Source organism: Lathamus discolor, chromosome 1 (genome assembly GCF_037157495.1).
Source record: "Lathamus discolor isolate bLatDis1 chromosome 1, bLatDis1.hap1, whole genome shotgun sequence".
Classification (NCBI taxonomy): Eukaryota; Metazoa; Chordata; class Aves; order Psittaciformes; family Psittacidae; genus Lathamus; species Lathamus discolor.
This window is the reverse complement of record NC_088884.1, coordinates 28,752,585-28,777,534: the sequence shown is the minus strand read 5'-3', so window position 1 is coordinate 28,777,534 and position 24,950 is coordinate 28,752,585. Positions and strand designations below refer to the sequence as shown.

The following is a 24,950-nucleotide window of genomic DNA, read 5'->3' as shown; positions in this document are numbered from 1 at the left end:
GCCAGGGGGTGCCGGCGCGGGCGCCGCTCGCTGCCCTCCGCCTCAGGCGGGGCCATGGCAGCGGGCGAGCGGGCGGCGGAGCCGCTGGCGGAGCTCAGCCGGTACGTGGTGGCGCGGCCCATCTACAGCGAGGAGGGCTTCCGGGACGAGAACGAGCGGCGCCCGCCGCTGCCGCCGACGCTCCGCGAGCGGGCGCAGGCCGCCTGCAGGTGGGTCCGTCAGGCGAGGGGCTGGCGGCGGGGGGTGCGGGACGCGCGGTGAGGGGGCCAGTCCGCCGATAGACCCATCTCCGCTTCCCCTCAAGCCAAGGCGGACGCGGCTTCCTCCGGCAGACAGCGCTTCTGACCCCGACACTGCCCCATCCCTGCCTGGGAGACGGCACCGTGCCTGGCATCGCCGCTTTAAACGAGCATCGCCCCGGCTCGCAGTCAGCTTGGGGCTGTCGGGGGCTTCCCAGTGCAGCCCCGTGGGGTGTGTTCATCACTTGTTTCCTCGCAGATGTTCGAGAAAAAGGGCCTTTCAGATTACCAAGTCCTTCCTGCCCATCCTGGAGTGGCTGCCCAACTATCGGGTGAAGGAGTGGCTCATCAGCGACATCATCTCGGGGGTCAGCACCGGCCTCGTCGCCACCTTGCAAGGTAAAGCGCGGCACGTCGGGCCCCTGCGAGGGAGCTGGCTGAACACAGGGGTGTTATGCAGGTGGAATTACAAATCTGAGACTTGTTATTTAATACTAGATATTAGGTACTATTTTGCAATAAATAATTGATGGTTTTAATTTATTCCTGTTTTCTCTTTGCTTGGCTGGAAGATTTAAATTTCCTTTGATGTGGTCTCAAGACGTCCTTAACTTTTCTTCCAAGGCTTTTACTCAAAGACTATTCATTTTGATATTTAAATTTTTAATTACTTTGTGATAAATCAGATGGGTAATGTGGTGTTATTTCTCTTTCTTGGTTATCTCAGCCTATAGCTCTCCTTCAGCTGCCCACAGAAATCTACTTTTTGGCCCAGCCTTGATATCCACTCTCCTTTAAAATCTGGCCTATAAGGTTGCTCAGGTATCTGCAGAAAACAGCCCTCGAGGAGGTGGTATTCACACTAAAAAAATGTATAATCTTGATGGATAGTTACAGCACATGTCTTGTAATAATAAGTTTTCCTTATTTCCTTATTCCTTTTATTAGGAAAGAATTTGGTGGATGAACAAACAGAAAAGTGGCAGAAATAAAATAAGTTAGTTAAGGAAGACCTAAAAGGGCAGAACCATTTTGTCTGGGGCAGCTGCTAAGGTCCAATGTCAAAGACAAGACTAGCTATAACCCTGACGTGATCCAGCACATTCATTTCTTTCATCCCTGTAGTGTTCTTACACTATTTTCATCATTTCTCAGGACTGGGGGAGGTTAAGCTGGGTTGTCAACCCCACATTTTCCCTCAATGGAAATCAAGTGTTTGCACAAGGGCACAAAGCTTCATATGGGGAACAAGGAAAGGTTACTCATTCCCAATTGGCCACAAGTATTCCCTACTGTCTGTTCCCTTGGAGCATGCTAGGAAGGCACAGACTGGAAGAGTAAAAAACCTTTACAGACATCTGTTCCAGGCAGAGGGTGACCTGAGGGATAAGCAAGTGATTTGTTCAGACCTGTAGAGAGTCTGTGTCAGACATGGAATATCTCTGCTGAAGGCAGTGCCTCAGTTGCAGGAGTCCTGTGCATTTTTAAAGTGGTCTGGACTACACTGGCTTTTCATATGGCTTGTAACAGCTGTTATGCTCTTACTGTAGCCCCCTCATTTGTTTTTTTTTACACTGGGCCCGATTGTCTCACAATTAGATTCCACTTACAAAACTGATTGCTGAAATAAATGCACTGTTTGGTCTCCCACCTATGTATTAATAATAACTAAAAAAACAAATTAGTACAAATCTGAATCTAGTTGTATTACATAAAAATATCTGCAATTCCAAACGGTGCAATAAGGGGAAAATTGGTCAAAGTGTTTGCCAAAATAAGAGGCTTCTGGCATTTTGAGGTCCCTGAAGTCCCTAACTCCCAGCAACTGTGTGTTGCTTGTAGTCATCCCAACAGTCACAGTAGTATGACCAGGACTTAAATTGTTTTGAACTCTGATGGCTTTTGCAGTATATCTTTGGGACAGAACACTACTCTGCAGTGGGAGCTGACCAGGATATGATACTGAAAGCAACTTGTTTTTTCATTGTTTGTTGGATTTGACAGCTTGCACAGGTATACAAAGGAAGACTAAGATAATGATCAAAACTGTCAAATTTGTGTGATTTACTTTTGTTATTTAGGTTTATAAGCTGATACTGAGAAAAAAAGAGCAGCCTGATTTTCAGAAGGCCTGAACATGCTGAAGCATATTTGTAGTGCAATAATTCAGAGTCTGTGCTTGAAATTTCTGTTTATAACTAGGACACTTCACATATCCCTCTTTTCTCTCTAGGGGCTGATCATTCACTCTTGCTACACTTTCACCCACTTAAACTTCATACCTGAGCCTATGTTTTGAGCTACCTATACAGGAACGTCTTTCAGTAATTACTCATTCAACTATCAGTGTGGGATATGTAATCACGTACCGTCACATATTGATAATCACATATGTGCCTGCAACTGATTTACAGACAAAACACATTCTAAATTGTATCTGGACAAAAGGAGTAAACCTTTCTGAAAGTCTATTCTAGACAAGGTAGTAGTTTGTTGAGAGATTTTAAGTCTGACATTCTGATGGTCTGTCATTTCAGGTTTGGCATATGCTTTGCTGGTTGCAGTTCCTGTTGGATATGGCCTCTATTCTGCCTTTTTTCCCATCCTGACATACTTTTTCCTGGGAACATCAAGGCACATCTCAGTTGGTAACTGCATGTGTTCAAGTTACAGTGAATTATCTATTACAAAATGTTAATCCTGACTGTGAACATTCATATTTCATGCAAGTTAACTACTTTCTGAACTGAAGTGGCTGTGATGAATATTAATATTGGTGTGTTTGGGGTACTTAAGGCTTATTTCTTCTCTGTCCAGGCAATCATGCATAATAGCTAACTTCAGTTGTGCCCCTGCATGCTTTTTTGCTTGCATTTATGCTGAAGTTAAAATCTTGTCTTTGGCTATACTCTTTGCAAGAAATTACAAGATCAAGGCCTCAGTAGGCAGTGTGAACAGACATTTTGTCTATCAGCTAAAGCTCAAGATGGCTAAAACAGCTCCTTTAGTCTTCTCTACAAGCCTTCCTTGCTGCATCCTTTTTTGATCACTGTGGACAATGTCATCTTCCTGCCTGTCGCGAAGACCCAGAACCTGTGTGTCCACTCCAGCCTCGCTCTAGATCCTCACATCAAGGCTATGGGTAAACCTTGTTGATTCTTCCTGAATACTTTCTGTAAAAGATGGGGTTTGTTTCCTGTCAGTTCTCACATTTAAAATTCATGCTACAGCTTGATCACTGAAGTTTCTTTTTCTTCATTTTAGTAAAATAGAGTCTTTCCTTGTTCATATCCACTAAGAATAGATTGTTTTCCTCTCCCAAAGCTTTGGCATGATATTATGGTTTTCATCAACTTTCTTCTCTTCTGCATCAAATATTTCTGTATGCTTTCCCCACTTTCTTAGACTCTTCCTACCCTACCTATCAGCTCACATTTTCTATCCAGGTCTGAGCTGTCACATCCACTTATGTTGACATTACTACTTTCTAGATTATCAAATGCTCATCTATGCTTTTTTCAATACTCTTATTCATGAAGTGTCCCCTAAGGTATCTGTAACATTAATTTCTCCTTCTTTAAGACATCTCATGACATTTTCTGTGTAATGTTAGTAAATAACTAAAACAAATAAGATTACTTTTAGATTGCGTGTTGCCAACACAGTGATCACTTACTCTCTCTGTATCTTGCCCTAAGTATAGTTTCAGTCATCTTTAGCCAATGTAATACCACACTACTGCCAAAAGATGTGGTCCTACCCCTTGCTGCATGTTCCTGCCACCAACATGACCATGTAGCTGTGTGGCAACCTGGACCAGCTGAAAACTAACCATGATAAAAAAAAAAAAAACAACCCAAAGACAAAAAAAGAAAGAAAGAAAAATTAAGTAACTGTTGCTTGTAGCTGGATCACCGATCTGTTTTGTCTGGTTGTGGTGCTGATACAAGGGAGATGGTTGGAACATGTTGCCCCTTTTGGCCTTGGTACAGACCTAAGCTGGCTTAAACAAAGCATGAAACTGCACCTGTGTGAATAATGTAAGTTATTTAAGGAAGGAATTGCATCCTTCTGTCATGTTTGCAGTGCCTGTGGCTCCCTAATACTACTAATGTACCCCATTTAAAATATTATATGGATTTTCTGATTTAGAGTTTACTTGTCTAGTCTGATAAATGCTTCTTTTTATTGTATATTAAACTTCAGTGTGTTCTGTTTGTCATTACAGGTCCATTCCCTGTAGTCAGTTTGATGGTGGGATCTGTTGTATTAAGCATGGCCCCTGATGATAATTTTCTCATAGATAGCAGTAATGCTACAGGGACTAATGTTACTGGGACACTGATAGACACTGAATCCCGAGATGCACAGAGAGTGCTGATTGCTAGTACACTCACATTTCTGGTTGGAATTTTACAGGTAAAATAGTTGGCTTGAAGACACAAGGTTGATACAGCTTTAATTTTAATGGGATAACACAGCATGGAAATAAGTACTAGGGCAGTAAGACATTTTCCTGTAGTAAAACACACAAATGAAGAAAAGTAATCTCAAACTCTGAAGAGCTTTTGGGGGATTATTCTTCTTATCCTGGGCAGAGTCTGTGGCAGCAGATTGAAGACCAAGAGGCCTGAATGAAACTAAGTGCAAATGGTGCCTGTCCTGGAGCAGCCACTCACATGTTTCTCCAGGTCTCCTTTATTTCCTCAGATGACACAATATTAAGCTACACTAGGTGGCAATGGGGGAGTATGGTCCTAAGACTCTGTATCAACAAAAACAAAAGAACAAAACATAAGAAGTCACCAAATAAAAGTGTCCGCTTTTGTTGTTTAGCGAGCTGTTATTCTTCATGATTTTTCCAGGTAATATTTGGAGTCCTTCAGATTGGTTTCATTGTGAGGTACCTTGCAGATCCACTTGTTGGGGGATTCACAACTGCAGCTGCTTTTCAAGTGTTTGTGTCACAATTGAAAATAGTCCTAAATGTTTCAACAAAAAACTATAATGGTGTCCTTTCCATAATATATGTAAGTATGTCTTATTAATCTGTTTTTGTTTTGTGCCAGAATTTTTATGTGATTATCTTCTGCATCCATTTCATACAGGAATGGTCCATGTATATGGCAGTAAGTACAGGGCATTCCCTTAGTTCTGACTGTCATGAAGATCTGCTGCTGTTCATTGATAGCTGTGCAGGTCTAAGTAGCTGCTTCTGGTATTTCCCAGACAGAAAGTCAATTGTCATCTTGAAGTCTTTTTCAGACAGAGCAAGTTTTCACATAAAGTTTAAATGTAATTATCCAGCAAAACAGTTCTTCTTTGCTTCTGGAGACTACTTTCTGTCCCACCCCTCCTTTCTGCCTTATTGTGGAGGATATTCCATCATTTCTTAACCCTGTCAGGTCATCTCCCAAAGCTGATTGGTCCCAAGCCTCTTTACTCTTAAACCAGCAGGTCATTCTGGTAAAGGGCATCCTTTGCCATTCCACACTGTAGCCATACTTGTGAATACCTAAAGAAGGATGTGGATTCCCACCCTGAGGCCAGGTACCTACTGGTTAGTTAAGGTGAGGCTAAATGCTTTCACAACTCCATTTGTTGATCTTAGAGAAAACGATCAAATGGAGAAACGTCTTGGCTGGATTACAGAACTACTGAATTCCTGGAGGTCTCCTATTAGGGAATAGTTTCCTTCCCCAGAAAAATTAGAGAGTTTTGTCACTGACTTCAGCATGAAACTATCCAGGTTCACGGTATTTTAGATCTTCCATAGCACTTCATATCAGAATTACAGATTTCTGAAAGAGGTTGTTCTAGATGAAAAAATGTGTTTACAGATTTTACGTGCCCTTTCAGGCAACCAGACTGGCAAAAAATACATTAGACATCTAGATTAACAATAATAGAATGAATAGAACTGCAAACAGCAGAGCAAAGTTTAGGGAAAAATGGTTGATTATTTGGGTGGGGGGAAGTATTATGTTATTGGCCTTTTCAGAATTAATGAAAACCTTTTCCTTCAAAACAAGGAAAATAAAATGAGACAAAGTACTAACAGACTTTACAGCAGACCTGTCAGGGTGATGGACTTGTTAATCCAGCAGGTTTTTCTATCTCTATTTTTTATATTTATTGAAGGGTGATACATTTAGTAGAAAGTATTTTTGAAAAGGAATTACATGGTTCTTCCAGCTCCTGCAAGCCTGAGTGGAATGCTGACTTTTTAGGTTAAAGCTCAAAGCTTCTGAGTTCTTACAGGTAAGCCATCAATGTGTTTGCAGAAGTGTGTAGAGCAAAGAAATTGTGATTTCTGGTGTGCTCAACCAGTGACTTGCTGCACCAGCTTCAGCCAGTTTTGGACTTGCTTCAGAAGTGGTGTTTAACAAACTGCAACACTAAGCATCCAACAGTAGCAGAATCCACAACCCCAAGTGAGGAAATTACTGTTCCCCTGTGAACAGAAGCAGCGCAAATGATGGTCAGTGAGAATGGGATTCATGGTAAGCAGTACAACGGGCAAGAAGTGGCTTCAGTCACACGATGAAAGGCATCTGATTCAGTGTTTCAGGGAGGCTTCTTCTTTAGCTTAGAAAACATAGCTGATTAAGCACTTACTTAGATGTTTTATTCCAACACCAAAGAATGGTAGTAGTGGTACTGCTGCTGCAATCCTCCCCTTGCTTTTAAACTGACAGCTCAGTATTTGGGGAGCTAACCAGGATGCAAGAAATCTATTTCTAACCCATTTTCTGACAGATCGTTCTGTTAAAGCTGTTCCACTATGCATGGAATGATTACATTTTCTTGGAGATTGGGCAAGTGAGAATGACACTGATGCTTAGGAGAATGACAGAGGAGCATTTGTAGTTTTTCTGTAATGATCACTTCATGTTTTCTCTGTACACTTACTTGCAATAAACAATAGGACCAAGCAAGGGCATAGCAAGGGTACAGAAGGGAGCTGCCTATAGCAGCCCAGTTGTGGGAGTCAAGTCCTCCAGCATGGGACTGAACTCTGCTTATCCTCTAAGGTGAGGATTAGTGACTGCTTTTCTCAAGTGTGGGATTCTCCACAGCCTGGCAGGACCCACATATTCATGCTCATTCTCTGTATGTCAGCAGTGGAAATAGGAAACATGTAATCCACAGACCGTATGAACTAGGTATGCAGTGAACTAGAGTTTTGCCCATGCATCTGCTAGCTGTCTTTTGAATAGAGAAATAAAGATCTCCCTTGCTCCCTTGGACAAAGTGAAGAAGCTATAGATCTTCCCTTCCTTGCTCCAAGAAAGGGTAGAGGTAATAAATCACAGGCGGGACTTAACTCTTCTTACTTAGCATTGGTTTCCTAAGAATCAGAAAGCAGAAGCCCCCTGCGTGGATATTTCTTGCACTTGAGCTTTTTCAGTTAAATTCACCATTAAATCCATTCACTGATTCTGTAGCACCTTGACAGTATGTCAAGACAGGATACCTCAGCCTATCCTTCAGGAGAGAGTTACTCTCCTGAATGAACAAGTAACTCGGCCTCCTCCAAACCCCCATGCATCTTGGATCTTTTAATGAGTATTTTCACATCCTTAAAGGGGACATGGGCAAGTTTTATATTGTCATTTTTATCTTTCAGACTCTTATTGAAACATTTGAAAAAATCGGGACCACCAACATTGCAGATCTTGTTGCTGGACTCCTCACCATTGTTATCTGCATGGTAGTTAAAGAAATAAATGATCGGTTCAAACACAAGATACCTATACCTATACCAATAGAAGTTATTGTGGTAAGCAAAAGAGCGTAACAAAACCTGATAACAGGTAAAATAGATGGGGCTAGCTACAGGAACACAAGAACCCTTTTTAAGTTTCAAAACTGTTGTTTTATTTTATTACAGACAATAGTAGCCACTGGCATTTCATATGCTGCTGACTTCGAGAAAAAATACAATGCAGGCATTGTTAAGAGCATTCCAAGAGGGTAAGTGCCTTTGTTTTCTCGGAAATAGGTAATATTTTAATTGACTAAAAATGACAGTGGTAAGAGAAAAGATGTAAAAGAGAAATTGAGAGCTGCAACCTGAGTTTAGAACTCAGAGCTGGAGATTTCCTGAGTTTTGCTTCTGGCTCTGTCAAGTATGCCACCCAAATATGTTGCCTAGCTTTCCTTCATCTGTAAAATTGGCTTAGGAATGTCTACCAGATTCATGAAGTTCATCTGAGAATTAATTGCTTCATAAAGTGAATGTATGACTATGGGAAAGTGTAAAAAAAAAAAAAAACAAAACCAAGAAAAAGAAAAACCCAGGATTTTTACTAATGGAATTCTGCATAGATTTAGTTTCTGTAGACCCAAGTTATCCCTCCCACTGTGGTTCATATTCATGCTGCTAATATTATCCCAATCAATCTTGTTACTTCCGTAGTCATAAGAGCAAGGATGTTGAGGATTGCACTGGTAGAGACTTTCACTTGAAAGATTCAGAGCACTTCACAGTAGTAACCTTCACATTCCATTTGGTATTCAGGGCTTCATTAATTAAAATTTGAGGAAACACAGTAGGAGATAAAATGTTTTTGAGATCTTCTGAAGAAATATGTTAACAATAGTATGAAGTGTTATTAACATATTTATGTAATTCATCATACTATTCAATACATCCTTTATTCAATGCTTCAAAAAATGTACTTTTTCACTTTGCTATCATAAGGCCAAATCTCAGTCATGCTGAGAACAATGAGAGCTTTGTTGCTGATTAATAGCATCAGGATTTGGGAGAGCTAGATAAGCGTGTTCTGTATGTCAATGGGCTGTTTCCACCTTTTTATTAACTTGAAACATTACACTTCATATTATAAGCAACCTGTATGCCTCTGCCTCAAACTCCTTGACAATTCTAGTAAGAGCAGAATTTGATCAAAGATTATAACACTAATATATTTTCTAAATGCTAGATTTTTGCCTCCTGAACCTCCAGATGTCAGCCTGTTTTCCCAGATGATAGCAGCCTCCTTTTCTATAGCTATTGTTGCTTATGCTATTGCCGTATCTGTGGGGAAAGTATATGCAACCAAGTATGACTATGCTATTGATGGAAACCAGGTATGTATAACCAAAAGAGTTTATAGACATAGTGAATGTAAGTTCTGTTTCATGTAGCCAAATGAAAGAAACATCATCCACACACATTTCCCAGGCTAAAGCTGAACTGACAGAAGAAATTCTTTCAACTATTGAGAAAAATAAAAGCTGAAATGGCCATATATTACCTGACAAATTTACCACATAGAGATGAGCCAGATGTGCTCTATCTTAAGTATGTGCTTTTAATGAAATTAATTCCTTTTGTATTGCTTTAGTGACTCAAGTAGCTCTGAAAATGTAGCTAAAGCTAAGCACTGCATAGGGGATTTTCTGGTGATGTCAAGTTGACATGGCCAGCTTTAGCAACCTGCTTTCCATTTCCACTTGTAAGGCATATTTTGAGGTGTGCTCTGGGGATGAGGGACAATGTTAAGAAGTTCCTCTGGACAGCTTTATTTAGGCTTAGGCTCTGCGAAGGTTTTGTACCAGTTGAACTTTTCAGTTAGGGCATGATTTTATCCCAACAGAAAAAAGTTGTTGTGCTTCTCAGCATGACACGTTACATCAATATAAATGTACTTTACCTGTATACCTAAGTCCTGCAGCTTCACAGAAGTAAATGCTTACCGGCATATCAACATCCTTCAATAACTGTCTGCACCAAATGGCTGAATTGCTTTAATCATTGGTTTCTAAAGGCTAGAATGCCACTAGCTGTGCATTCATAAACTCTTAGAGCATTCCTGCAGTTGTTCAGTGTCTTCACCAGGGGTTATGTGACTTGCCCATGGGTGTGTGAGTGAAAATGTGAGAAAGCTTCCTTGTCCTGCATTTATGATAATTTTTATCATTTGAACAGATGAGAAAATGCACTCACTACAATAAGTAGATAAGCTGAGTACTTTGTTTAATGTGTCCTTTATTTTAGTACTAATGGATTACATAAAGATTGATTTTGGAAACACTTTTGCAGTATGTAACAAAACATACTTCTGAACACGATGGTCACTTTACAATACACGAAGCTTATATCTGGCAACACTTTGATTTATTGCCTCAAATCCATTGACTTTCAGTTTAATAAATCTGAAAGAGTAACACATGTTGCTGGAACTGCTGTTTACGCTGTTCTTTTGAGGAATATGCTGTTCTGCCAGCACTGATGTGCTTCGAAGATATTAATCAAATACTGTAGTAGTAGAATTACTGTCTATAAAAGCAAAGTGCCTTCCTTTCAATACTGTACTATTAATTTTACACTTAACAAAAGTTAAATGCAGACATGAATGATGGACAAATAGTTTACTTGAATAGGAGAAGTCAAAATAACATCATAGCAGCAGGTAGTGAAATAATTTTGAAGGACAGGTCAATACTATTGTCTGCCAGTGTTTATTTTGTCTTCATATATGCGTAGACCATTAAGGTCTAAGAATACTAAGAACAATACTTACAACATTTTCTTGCAGAGCACAGCTATTCACACAGGAATAGGTCCTTCTGTTAAAGAATATAACTTCAAAATCCTGCTCTTGTATTTGGAGCTTAATGAAAAGCTCACAGGAAATTTCATTTTGGAGAAAAGAAGGAAGAAAGCAAAAACCAAATCTTAAATTGTATGTTTAAAAATTTACAGTGAGTGAAAAGCTCTTGTGACTCTGTTGGCTTGGTGAAAACAATGTTTCTGTCAATTACATGGGGTTGCAGGCAGCTCCCAAATGCCTCATTTCCCAGCAGAAAAATGGCCCAGATCCCAGGACATAAAGGCCCCAGGGTCCTTGTCACTTGTGCAGAACAACCAGCATCAGTAGATGCCAGCATCTGTGACCCTGGGGCAAATCTATGAGAACACTGCCTGGGACTCAGCATGAGTTCATTGGGATGATCAGAGTGAAAAACTTCTGGCTCAATAACCTAGATGTTTTCAGTGAAACTGTTTTATTGCAAAGTTCCTGATTAGTTCTACTAATAATACAATACTTTGCATTAATGAAAGGCTTGTCTAAACTCAGACTTCTGCACTGATTAAAATTACTTGTTTAGCTGATGATGCTTGGGAGTTAAATTTATACAATTCCCATTTCTTGATGCAGTTATACCAGTGTAATTGTTAGAAATGTTAGGTTTGATGACATTGATGGAAATAAACTTTAAACATCTTTATATCACGATGAGTATGTGCATGCCAGGGAGGGTCTAACAATCAACTTCATTGTATTGGTTCCCAAACACAGGTGGTTACACTGGTACAAGAGGAATTTGTGTAAACATTTAACAGCTGTCACTAATCCATACTCTTCTCAATATTATTGTGCTACCTACTTTATAAACTACTGTAGAAAATACTGTCATTCTCCATTGCGGAATTGTCTTCAGGCATCTGTATTTACAGCATCATCCAATTATCTTTCAGGAATTTATTGCTTTTGGGATCAGCAACATTTTTTCAGGTGCCTTTTCTTGTTTTGTTGCAACTACTGCTCTTTCACGGACTGCAGTCCAGGAAAGCACAGGTGGAAAGACTCAGGTAATGACCTCTTCTTACTGGTACTGTGCACAGGTAGATTTAAACTTGTATAAGGCACAGCTTTCATATTGGGTTGAAAGTAGTCCTAAATTGATTGTATTTCTGGCACGGCGGAAGCCACAGGTATCTTAGCTAGCTGCTTGTGCTCTGGTAATGAATAATTTTTGTAGCCCTGCCGGAAGAGGGCAATCAAGTTTTACATGGCATGAATTTACATTAGGGGTCAGAAATGCTTCAAGCTTAATTCCCCAGAATTTCATTCCCAATTAAGGGACTGAATTGTCACAGTAGGAATTCAGGATGAGGGAAGAAGTCCTCTCACAGCTGCCTATGATGTATTTAAGCTCCCACGTGCTGGCCTGAGCAGCCCTACTATTTTGCCATTCATCATGTGCCCACGTGCTGTCTTTCTCATGTTGAGTAAGCTATGCTGGTTTACAGTACTACAGCTTTGCATTCTTTAACAGAGGAGAGCAACACCTTATCCAGCAGGCCCCTTTCTGGCTGACACACAGACTCTGCTCCTTTCATTTGTCTCTGCAGTGCAACCCTTCCAAGAGCTACTACCTTGCGTGCAGTTGTTTATTCTACCTGCTTAATTGAGTTCTGTGTTAGCTGAAGTGTATAATGATGGCCCACGTGTGCCTAAGCACAATGACAGTTTGGCAGGTCTCCTTGTTCCTAAAGAAATGTAACGTGAAACTACTTGTGCATTTTCCTGTGTAATCCTAGAAACAGAAGATAGAGTCTTAATAAGTTCATTTCCTATAAACACTCTGTTCCTCGCAGGTTGCTGGTATAATCTCAGCTGGGATTGTTCTGATTGCCATTGTTGCCCTGGGGAAATTGCTAGAGCCCTTACAAAAGGTACCGTAATTATCCTTTGCAGTACAGTCACCAGCACCAATCAGGCACCCAAATGCTCAACTTTGATGGGCAGGATTAATAGCTCTGTTTAAACTATGGTGACTGATACCAGACAAGGCTCTGGTTTACAGTGTTGAGCGCTATCTATCTTAATATGCATCTCTGCTTCTGAATAACACTTTTTCATCATTTTTTCCTCACAGTCTGTGTTGGCAGCTGTAGTCATAGCTAACTTGAAAGGAATGTTCATGCAGGTGTTTGACGTTCCTCGTCTGTGGAGACAGAATAAAGTGGATGCTGTAAGTAACCTATTTTTTTCTTTTTTCCTGAATTTTGTCTAGTTTTCTTTTTGCCTTTTAACACCATCCAAAATTCTCTTTACTACCACATGCACAGAATTTTTGTAGGGTTCACATCAATTAAAAATTCCCCAGTTTAGAGTTTTACCTAGTATTCTACTTATCTTTTTTATTCCATATACCTCACAGTAAGGGTTCCAATCAGGGTATTACTGTGCAGTGATGATTACTTCATAGCAATTACCATAGTTCACAGCACTCTTGTGTTGACATGGTTTGGAAATCACAATAAAGATGGCCTGTTGCCACCTTTACCATTCTGCTTTTATCTCTTGCACAGTTTAAATGGGTCAGAAAAGCTGACCTTTTCTTAATTCATGGACATATATTTATGTTGTTACCACACTAGCATCCCATTTCCCTGGATAATCTCAGCTAGTTCTCAGAAAATATGATTTCTTGTTGTAGCAAGACTAACCCAAGCTAGAATGTGGATTCATTTGGCATGCTAAGGGATATATAAACAGGCTTTTCTTACAATCCATTATACTTGCTCACATCCAACTGTTTTCTGTGGAATAGACTTTGAGTGTGGCTGTTACGGCAGGAAAAGATTGCATGGAAAGTAATTCCTCCATGCAGCCCTTACTCTGCTTAGTTTTACAGTCATTCAGCAGTACCTGTCTCAGGTATATTTGAACAGTTTTAGTCAATCATTTAGTAGTTTTCTCCATAGGCAAAAGATCCCACTGACTGCAGTGAGAAGTGCAGGCACTCGGCTTTCTGAAAGATTGGGTCCACTGGGTGTTCTGCCTGGGCAGTGACGCAGGAAGGAACTGAGGAGCCCACTTCAGCTGTTCTGCCTGAATATTCAGTAGAGACCTTAGAGAGTGCCGTCAACCTGTTAATATGAAATACCCCTTTTTGCAACAGTTCTGATTATCAGATACCATTGAGGAGCTCCCATCCCTCTCTATGTGTCTGCAGATGGGCACCTTACAGTATTTTACATTTTGGGAAAGTAAATTTTTTCCCATTTCTAATGAAAGATGAACAAAGACTGCCACCATTAAAAAAGGAAAATACATTGGTTACCTGCACCTCCTTTAATTTCACTGAAGTAACTGGGTCCTTGAGAACTGTTGGGAATTCTTTTGTATGGAAGTCAGCTAGTTGCCAGTGTGCTATGATCATCTCCATAGTTACATTTTTCTGCTACTCATATTGTCTGGTCTAGTGATTCTTCAGTGTGGCCAGGAGTTATAATTAAGAGACTTTACATTTGTCATTTCCTCTCCAGGTGATCTGGGTTTTCACATGTGTAGCATCCATCATTCTGGGACTTGATTTGGGATTACTTGCTGGCCTTTTATTTGGATTGCTGACAGTTGTGCTGAGAGTTCAGTTGTAAGTAACACAGGATCAGAAATAATCGTTGTTGTTATACCATGATAAAGGAAGACAATATACTAAAAAGCAAGATGATACGTGGCACAAAATCTGCTTGGGCTTACAGAAATTGTGAAATGGATAAAATCTGTTCTTTAGAATAAAACACTGTCTGTGTGCTGTCATTTAATTACACTGATAAAAGAGAAGCTACGTTATTTTACCATTATTTATTCTGTATCATGGTGGGTACTTTGGTGGTACTTAGCCATACGTTATTTATGCACCCACATAATTGAGTTCTAGAAAGGATAGGAATATTCCAGATCAAATATACAAAGATGTATGAAGGGCTTCTGTAATTAATTGATCATGATAGTAACTCTTAATATGTAATACTAGAACAGCATGTTGCATATACCAATAACTTTTTCACTTATTGCTTATACAATACTGAGTGTATGCCTGTGAAAGGAGGAGAAATCATGAGAATATGAGAAAAAATTGTTCTTGTGGCTGATGTGTTGCTGCTCAAAGAACACATGGTAGTGGAATGGTGAGAAAAGATGGCTTTGCAGAATCATGTTTGGCCATCATGTTACTTCTCATTGATCTTATCACTGAAAACGCAATATAACTCCTTTCCTTCAGTCCACAGAGTATGGTTACTGGCAATGCCAAAGGACAGTTGCACTGTCAGCAAATGCATAAAAATAAAGCCTTGAAAGTGTTGCCACATGATAGTAGATTATAAAAAATGGAATTTGAAGAGCCTCAAACCCCCCAAAATTCCCAAATTCAACACAGATATGTGAAACTAACATTAAAAGGAAGGTGAGGCTTTACAAACTTCAAAACAATTTGCTTCAGCTGTTAAAAATATGTACAGAGACTGCAAAATATTTTGATTTGTTATCGATAGAAGTAAAAATTAAAAGGGCTGGACAAAAAATTGTAAGTAATCTGAAAAGAATGTAAATGTATTGTTTCAGTTTATTTGAAAAAGAAAAAGGGATCATTTTTTTCAGAGCAAAAAAAAAAAAAGTCTTTTTCATTCAAACCAAACTAATCTGCTTTTAAAACATTTTTCTGGTTTGGGAAACAAATGGAACAAGTTCTTCATTCAGCTCTACATAAAAATGGTGCAGCAAGTAGGCTGAGACCACGGTACCTTGTCTTTGAAAAGGACCATTCACTACAAATCAGAAAAAGACACAGTGGCACAAAGCAGATACAACACTTTTGCAATGAGACTTAGTTTGACAGAAGGCAGCAGACTACAAGAGTCTAAGACGGTTTGTATGCAGCAATCCGTTCAATCCTGTGAATGCCTAAGCATGATGTTTACCTTCACCGTCTTTTCTTTTTGTTTCTGTTAGTCCTTCATGGGGTAGCTTTGGAAATATTCCTGGCACAGACATCTACAAGAAGGTCAAGGACTACAAAAATGTAAGTCATTGCTGAGTTGTTTCCATGCAGTCTACAAGCCACTGTAAGACAGAGTTGTGCATATTGTGGACAACTTGAATTTGGAAGTGGAGTGGTCAAAGAGAACAAGTTTCAGGACTGAATTCTGGATCCAGATGGTTGGTCCATATTGCATGCTGGGGCTGTAAGCTTCTGAAAACTACATTACCTCAATTATCAGCAAAGATATGCCATTATTTTGTGAACTAGATACGTAGCTGAATTTTTGAAACAGTTGAACTGCTTCTTATTAGCCAAACTATGGTTGTTGTTGCTTAACCTTATATTCTTCGGCATCAGGTTATAGAACCAGAAGGTGTGAAGATTCTCAAGTTCTCAAGTCCAATTTTTTATGCTAACATTGATGGACTGAAAAGCAGCCTTAAATCCACAGTAAGTGATAATGCGATGGATTTGGATGCTTCTTAAATGTCTTCAGAATTTTATCTAGGTAAAGTTAAATAATTCTGATACTTTTTCTGTAGGTGGGATTTGATGCAGTCAAGGTATATAATAAGAGACTCAAAGCACTGAGGAAGATACAAAAGCTAATCAAGAAGGGAAAATTAAAGGCTACTAAGGTAAGCTGGATTTTTTTAGTTTCTATTATTTCTCAAAGGATTACTGTTAGAGCTTATTACTTGAGCCTTAATTATGAGTTCCTCTGTACTCATCTCTAAAATAAAGATGGAAAAGTGTGACTTACTACTATGGTAGGAAGTCTAGGACTGCAGAAGACTTAGCAGAGCAGGACACCTATTGCCAAAGACCCCACAGATCCAGGCAGCTCTGACAGTCATAGTGTTAACAGGAGCGGAAGCAAGAGATTCCCTGATGTTACCTCTACCCCTCACCACCTCAGATTGTCTTTGTGCAGTAAAAATGCTGTCTTTTTCATGGGTACATGCTCCTGTTATCCAGCTTTTGATGCACATGTAAGCTGTATCAGTTGGCTGGTAGACATAGCTTTCCACATCCTCCTTAAAAGCAGCAGCCACTGCGGTATCACAGGTTTCACTCTCCAGCAGCAGTTCTTATCTGAATTCCCCACCTGGGACTTGAAACTGCTTTATTTTATAGAGAGTTCTCTGTGCACTGTTATGCTTCCCTGTTCTTTGATGGGGTCACCAACACCTGGTCTGCTGGGTGCTTGGGACCTTCAAGGCTGGAAAGAGAGTCCTTTCAGCATTGGTGGCCAGCAATCTTGAGGCTGGTAGGAAGCAAAAGGAGAAATCTGTTTGGTTTGTTTACTTGGTTCACAGGACCTTCATGGTCTGAAAATGAGGGGAAGGATGAATACGTGACTTGCTTAGTCACAGGGAATGGCTGCTTGCCTTATGAAGTGGTGATAGTTATGCTAACCACATTACCAGGGGTCGGAAGCAGGGGGTACTGGTCATAAATATCCATCTTGTTCATTCCTGAAATGGAAGGTATCCGAGGGAAGTTCTTCCTGTAAGTCCAAAACTTTTTCCATGGTTAAATACTATATTCCATATATTGTCTGTGCATTAGAATGGCATCATCAGTGAGCCTGGTGTTAATAATGAAGCTTTTGAGACTGATGAGGAACCCGAAGACAACCAAGATCTTCAAGTTCCCACCAAAGAAGTAGAGATCCAGGTGGACTGGAATTCAGAACTCCCAGTCAAAGTAAACATCCCCAAGGTGCCCATCCACAGTCTCATTCTTGATTTTGGAGCAGTAACCTTCTTGGATATCGTGGCTGTGAGATCAATAAAAACGGTAAGGGCAATATTTTTTCTGGGGTTCCATGAAAATGAAACTGGTCATTAGTATGTAAATCAAGAGCTGAAGTTAATTTCTGGGTTTTTAGAGGTCTGTTGTTGAAAAATACCTTCAAAACTCTACAGCAAGATGCAGAATATTGGTGTGTGCCTATTTTACATGGGAAAAAAATTAAAATGCATTACAAGAACAATATGAAGGTTGCATAGTCAAGTAATCTAAAATTAGAACTGCAACATGTGGTCCCCTTGTATGTATATGTTATGAAATACTTTAGTGATGTATTTTCTTTCCACATGCCTCCTGCTTTAAGCTGGGCACAGGATGATGCTCACTCGACACAGAGGTAGTAAAAATTTCATCCTACCATCACTTTTTAGTCTTTAACCACAAGATTTATTTATTCATTCAATATTATTTAAATTGTGAAGGAAGAATGATTCATTTCTTTATAGGGTTTTCTGTAGCTAATATCAGAGCACTTCATCAACATTCATTAATTCATCTTCAAGCATCACACTGTGTAAGAAGATAATGTTCTTAGTTTAGGGAAGGGTAAATGAAGTGAAGAGATCAAGGCCAAGTATTTCCAGTATTTTTTGGTGTCCTGTTGCAAGTATGTAGGACCAGATTGTTCAGTCTTTAGTCTTTTGTGATACTTTCTATGTTCAGATTGGATGCTTTCACTAACTTCATTTTGTAATTGGGACTGATTAACTTATCTATAGACCAGATCTTAGATTACCAAGACTCTAGTTTATCAATGAACAAAAGGGGATGGAATAAGCAATCAGCTCTGAAAACACTGTTCTAAGGACTGGCCTGGCACCAAGGAGCCAGGGGTAGAATCCAGTGTCCCACCTTTTAACTACCTGAAATACAAGAATGCTGTGTGCCTTGCTTCAGCTTTCTGCCTAGTCTTGGTTCAGTTCCAGCTTTTGAGTCAAACAAGATATGGGGTCCACAGACATGACTCTTTCCATACACATCTTTTTCATCCAAGAACAGGTCTATCTGGCGCATCGCACAAGGGAAAAATCTGTGTAGACAAATATGCATGTGCCAATGAAAGATTGTATCGTATCACACATACAGGGGGGAAATAAAGCTTGCTCAGGCCCACATGGTTCTTACATGATTATGCATATTATGAAAATAGAATGAGAACCTTAATAGGCAGTAATGTATGTATGTGTAAAATGGATAGTTCCACTTACACAGTTAAAAATAGGAAACTTCAGCAACGTAACTACTGATCTTTAAGCAAAGTATAGCAGTTCCTTATTTACCATGAATAGACAAAACATACAATTTGGAATGAAGACACTCAGAAACAAATGAAGTATGTATTTGTGTGCCTGTATAGTACTTATATAGATGCATATATATGTACGTATTTTCTCCTTACAGACTTTGCTGCAAACTTTTTCCTTTTTGTTTTTTTAGATAATTCGGGAGTTTGAGAGAATTGATGTGAGGGTGTACTTTGCTTCATATCAAGGTAAACATCCAAGTATTTCTACTACCATTCATGCAGAGAATAAAATATGGATGAGAAGGAGTGAGACAGGATCTTTACATGTGTCTGTGGGAGTATTTGTTTAATAAAAATGTGGATTATGACACTGATAAACATGTCAGGCTGTGGTGGCACACAAAGAATGGTAGGGTTTAAAGGAAATATGAAAAGTAAAAGTCAAGACAAAGCTATGATTGATTTATTTTGCTGTACTTTTGATTTCTGATAGCTGCAACCATGTATTTTGACATTTATTTCTTAAATTAGTTCAAACCGTATTAATCTGTTATGATTTTCTTTTATTCAGATAACCTTATATCTCAGCTGGAACGGAGTGCCTTCTTTGATGACACTGTCAAGAAAGACATATTCTTCTTGACTGTCCATGATGCTGTGCTCTATATAAGGAACCAAATGACATACAGTGAAAACCAGGATCCTATATTTGAAAAGGTATCCAGTAGTACATTTCCCTTCCTTCTGTCATTCATTCTTGCAATTTCCATTATAGCATGGCATGACTGAAAATTAGCCATAAAGCTGTAGTAAAAAACAAGTGGGAGTCTAGTAAACTGGACAGCTTCTGTAGTACATGAATATTTTGCTAGATCAAAGGAAGGGTCTATCGGTTGACAGGACCTTGTTAGTGGAAAGAACATGAGAAACAGGACATATGGAGAACACTTCATCCTAAGGCACATTTTCTAGTTTCTGAACACTGGCAGCTTAAGAACTGCCTTAGCTGGAGGTTTGAGCCATTATATTTAATTGACACAGATAGAGTTTTCATCAATGTGTCTGTCATACCCCTTCTGGAATCCCTTTACATGTTTTAGCTTGACACTATCCTGTAGAGATGGGTTCTGTAATTTTAAATGTGTTATATGACAAATATTTCCTGTTTGTTTTAAGCCTGTTGGATTTCTGGATTGTTAGCTGCAATGAATAATCATTCCCCGCTCTCTTTCCCACACTATTAATAATTTCATATACCTCTGATCTAAGCTGAAGAGTCCCATTCTGCTTGGTGTGTGTATGGAAGCTGTTCCACACTAGCGTTCATGCCTACTGCCCTTCTCTGTGCATTTCCTAGTTGCATTCTGTGTTTTAAGATACTTAACAGTAATAATCAGTTTCAATGATATAGGCAACACATAACTCATCATGTTTCTTAATTTCTTTCTGTCAAGATTTCACTCATGCAGGAGTCTAAACAGCCCATAGAATTCACAGAAACAAGCCGACCTGATGATGAACTTGATGTTCAGGAAGAGGTATGCACTTTAGAACTGAATGTGTCTATTACTGATATAATACTGCTGGCTTCATCCCTTTGTAGCACTGAGTCATGCTGTGAGACTATGACAGATGAACAGAGCCCTCAACAGTTTTTATCTCCATAAATATATAACCTCTCTGGGTACGTGAATGTCAGCACTTAGTGGAAGAAATCTTGAGATATAGTAGGTTATATGTACACAAGCATCTCCACTGTCATTTTAGGACTACTTCTGCCTTACCCAGGCTTACACATAGATAAGCATGAGTTAAGTGCCTAAAAGAAGACTTGCTAAGGCTTGAGGCTTCTGAGTCCAAAACTATGGTCAACTTCTCTCCTTCATTCCTCTTTTTAACACAATAGACACTTTCTCGCACAATCTGAACATTTTACAGGAAGCTGCAGCAAAGCAGTGTACTGAACACAACTACCATGCAACAACATGCAACAATACCATTAAAGCAATATTTTGTATTTACAGGTTGCTGCCAGAAAAGAAAGTAGCACTTACTGCTAAAATAACAGCCAATAAAATAGCACAAGCCACTTACTCAGAAAAGGGAGATTGAGCTAAATGCCCTTTTATAGCCTGAGGTGATGCATCAATACCTCAGAGCATTCCATGATTACTATCTGTCCCTCCTATACTGCTACTGTGATACTAGTCAGAACACCATTCTTAATTCCTGATCTAAAATGGGGTAGCACCCTGTGCTTGGCCTCTCTAATCCAGCAGCAGAAATGTTGTGATCCTTCTCTTGGTGATGCTCCATCAAAATGCTGCAGCAAGGTTGCTGTATGTGGGGGATGTAGAGGTTCCTGGAGGGAAGATGGTAAGAGGAGGTTGTGACTGAGTAGAGGTTCTCAGCATCACCCTGCATTGTAGTTTCTACTACAGCATGAAGTTCCATAGGAAATGTAGTCTTGGAAAGCAGATTGGTAAGAGGAGAAACAGACCCTAAGCAAAAGTCTTTCAAACTTCATCAGGGCTTGGTCACTTGATTGGGATACTTAGTATCCCTGATTCACCCCCTCCTCTTTTGTTTGGTATGAATATTGCAAGAGATGCAAATATTACTCTTTATCACTAACATCACTTGTGAGACGTCACCTGGAGTATTGTGTACAGTTCTGGTGTCCTCAACATAAAAAGGACATGGAACTGTTGGAACAAGTCCAGAGGAGGGCCATGAGGATGATCAGGGGACTGGAGCACCTCCCGTATGAAGACAGGCTGAGGAAGTTGGGCTGTTCAGCCTGCAGAAGAGAAAGCTGCGTGGAGACCTCAGAGCAGCCTTCCAGTGTCTGAAGGGGGCCTATAGGGGTGCTGGGGATGGACTCTTGATCAGGGACTGTAGTGACAGGACAAGGGGTAAAGGGTTCAAACTTAAAGAGGGGAAGTTTAGATTGGATATAAGAAGAAATTCTTTCCTGTTAGGGTGGTGAGGCACTGGAATAGGTTGCCCAGGGAGGTTGACTGCTCCATCCCTGGCAGTGTTCAAGGCTAGGTTGGATGAAGCCATGGGTGGGATGGTTTAGTGTAAGGTGTCCCTGCCCATGGCAGGGGGGTTGGAACTGAATGATCTTAAGGTCCTTTCCAACCCTAACTATTCTATGAACATAGGGAGAAGCACTTTCCACTCCTCTGTAAGTCACAGTACAGAAAAGAATGAAGGGCTAGAAAAACACCATGATTCTGAACAGAAGCATTTGAGAATGGAATGCCAAAGAGACTTCAATTCTGATTTCTATTAATGGGATTCATTACATGCTCATATTATTGTCATTAAATAAGAAACCAGGCAAAAAACTTCCAATCCAAGGCCAAAGAGTGTTTTGAGAGGTTTCTGTCCTCCACCTTTATAGCCACATTTTGAAGGTGAGAGGTAGTAACCTTCAGACCTGCAGCTCCCTGGCTGAGCTGTCCAGAACAGACACAAGTCAGAGAGCACCTGCCCCAGAATAGTTACTTTCTCTGAACTTTCTCTGAGGGCACATTGAACTTGGTAGTTTGTAGTTGACACATACATACACAAGCATTTCATTTTCCAAGTGGTGTGTACTCAGCACTAACCATAGCCTGTTTCTTTCCACCTTTTCAAAACCATTTCACTAGGCTATGCGGAGACTTGCTTCATGAAGATGGCCTGCTGGTATTGTCCTACCTGTGAACTCACAGCAGTATTTATCCAACGGTACTATATAAGCATTTTCTGCAATGAAACCAATCTTTGCACTTCAAGAAAAATCTGATTGTTTGTGTGAATGATACAGATCTCTAGAAAACTCTGAATTTTAGCTCATGTTATCCTGGAAATATTCTGGACCTTGATTCAGCAAGCACTTTCCCATATGATGTATTGACGAAAAAAATCATAAGACTTTTACAAAAGATGTACTCAGTTTTGGGACTAGTCAGACAGAAGGTGCATTACACTGTTTATCAGTGTGTACAGGATGAAAAACTGCTTTGTGGTCTGCCCAGGAGAACTGGAGAGACCAAAATCTTTGCATGGCAAGCCTTCTGTTCTGTATTTGTACCACACCTAATGAGAAGGCAGGAATTCTAGCTGGTCAAGGCTTTGGATTCTCGAACATTAGTGTGAGCATACCTGCTGACAAGTCTTGATGACCTTTTCCAAGCAATTCCTTAAGTTGCTGCAGGCTGTTTGATAACTGAAATGGGCGACAGGTGAAACAGTCCCAAAAACAGAAAACGACAATGAACTACTATAAAACTTTAAGTAGGATTAAGTAACCTTTGAATACAGGTTCACTAGTTCTATATTAGTCCCATTACAGTAAATTACGCACTACTATTAATGATCATCCCTAAAACAAAGTATACACAGAAGATTATTTTGGTTAGGTTATGTATTTTTCATCATGAGGCAGACCATGACATAAACTAAATTAAGGAAAACCTTAGTCCCCAAGTACTTAATGGAATCTGTAGAACAGGCTGCTACTGAGTGCAAGTGAGAAAGTCAGAACATGACCGAGTATAGAAGTTTGTGGGTTTATTTTTAAATGGAATTGAGGATTTTATTTAGTTAATAGTTTTATTTTTATATAGCATACTTTTAATCGTCTACATTAAACTGCTGCTGTTCTTTTACATTTCACAGTCCATAATGCACAAGTGCAATAATTTACAAAAGATAAACGATTTGACCTGCAAAACTTTAATCCTTACTTTAGGGCTACATAAAAAATACATGTAGGAAATCAATGTTCTTACTTTTAATAAAGAAATGTTTTTTGATGGAAAACAGACTGCTACCTTTAATTTCTTTAGCACTATATAATCTTCTAAATGCAGAAACCCTTGCATGGTGAGGGGACAGTAACAAAAGCACAAGAAACATCCAGGTATAAAATCCCTTTTAAGTTTCACAATGTGGGCTGACTGGTTTCAATATGTTCACATATTTAAATCTCCTTATGTGATTACATCAGCAAAATTTTCCTATATCCTGCTGCACAGAGAAGATTTTTGCTGCACGTAATGTTAGCAGAGACTCTGGGGTGAAAAGCTAAGCACTACATAAATGATTCCGTCCTAAGGACCTAAGTGAACTCCATCAAAATCAGTGAAAAAAAGAAAATCCAATAAACTGTCAGTTGGACAGCATCTTAGAGAGCAGGTAACAGCACCAGACTGACATCTGTACTCTTGAATTGAGGCAAAAATTTCAGCCTTCATGACAGACAGTGAAGTTTCTCATTTCAAATGCAATACAGGATTGAATTGAGGTGATACTGATGTTCCAGTCTAAGCCTGCAAGATGCAGGTCTGCATTCACAGACATGCCATCTGCATGTCTGCAGGCACCTCCACAAGGTAAGAATGTGGCAAACCAGGCTGACGTGCACCTCCTCAGATGGAAGCATTAATTTCTCTTTACACTAATGCTTAGGCTCAGCTGTTCTTATTTGACAGGTCACACTTTTAGCACTGCCTGTCCTCATTCTCTCCCTTTCCATTCGTCAGCCTAATGCAGAAGGTTGGCACTTCTGCCCACGTTAGTGACAAAACTTCCCTGACAGGCCATGGCCCCAGCTAAAATTAACCTGAACATAAGGTTCTGCTCCCAGTGCCCAAGGCCAGAAACAGCAGGACAAAGCCAGCCACGTTTGTCAGAGCCTGTATTGCTTTTCTAAAGTGGATGCACATTCCACGTAAAAAATAAAATATTCTGTCTGGGACTGATAGAGTGAGCTTTCAGCTCATTTTTGTGCAGAACACACACTGTGGAAAAGATGCAAGTGGAATTGTTTTCTCCTTAAGGGAATATCTGCACTGTGAAGTTCAAGTGTAGATCCTTACTTGACAGAGAATGTGGGCTTACACTATTTTTTGAACCTTCTCCAGTTCTTGTCCATATAGGTATTTATAAAAAGCAATTAAATATTCAACTGTCTTCCAGTTTCCTTTCCAAATGCAACACTTCAGCTGGAATTAATTATGATAAAATACTATCCAGTGCACTTATTCTTGGCCCCCATATTTCTTCCAGGCATGGTTGTATTT

The 24,950-nt window shown here is 39.7% G+C and overlaps 1 protein-coding gene across 1 annotated transcript; it reads left to right on the top strand.

Moving 5' to 3' along the window:
• Positions 1-23,688, top strand: SLC26A4 (solute carrier family 26 member 4). Its single transcript, XM_065665884.1, has 20 exons — positions 1-209; positions 499-638; positions 2,777-2,887; positions 4,468-4,658; positions 5,105-5,269; positions 7,870-8,022; positions 8,134-8,216; positions 9,191-9,338; positions 11,734-11,847; positions 12,637-12,714; positions 12,918-13,013; positions 14,314-14,420; positions 15,782-15,851; positions 16,170-16,262; positions 16,355-16,450; positions 17,385-17,615; positions 19,065-19,119; positions 19,445-19,590; positions 20,328-20,411; positions 22,533-23,688. The coding sequence occupies exons 1-20, from the start codon at positions 55-57 to the stop codon at positions 22,554-22,556; spliced, it is 2,340 nt and encodes a 779-aa protein (XP_065521956.1). The 5' UTR covers positions 1-54; the 3' UTR covers positions 22,557-23,688.
• The last annotated feature ends 1,262 nt before the right edge of the window (positions 23,689-24,950 follow it).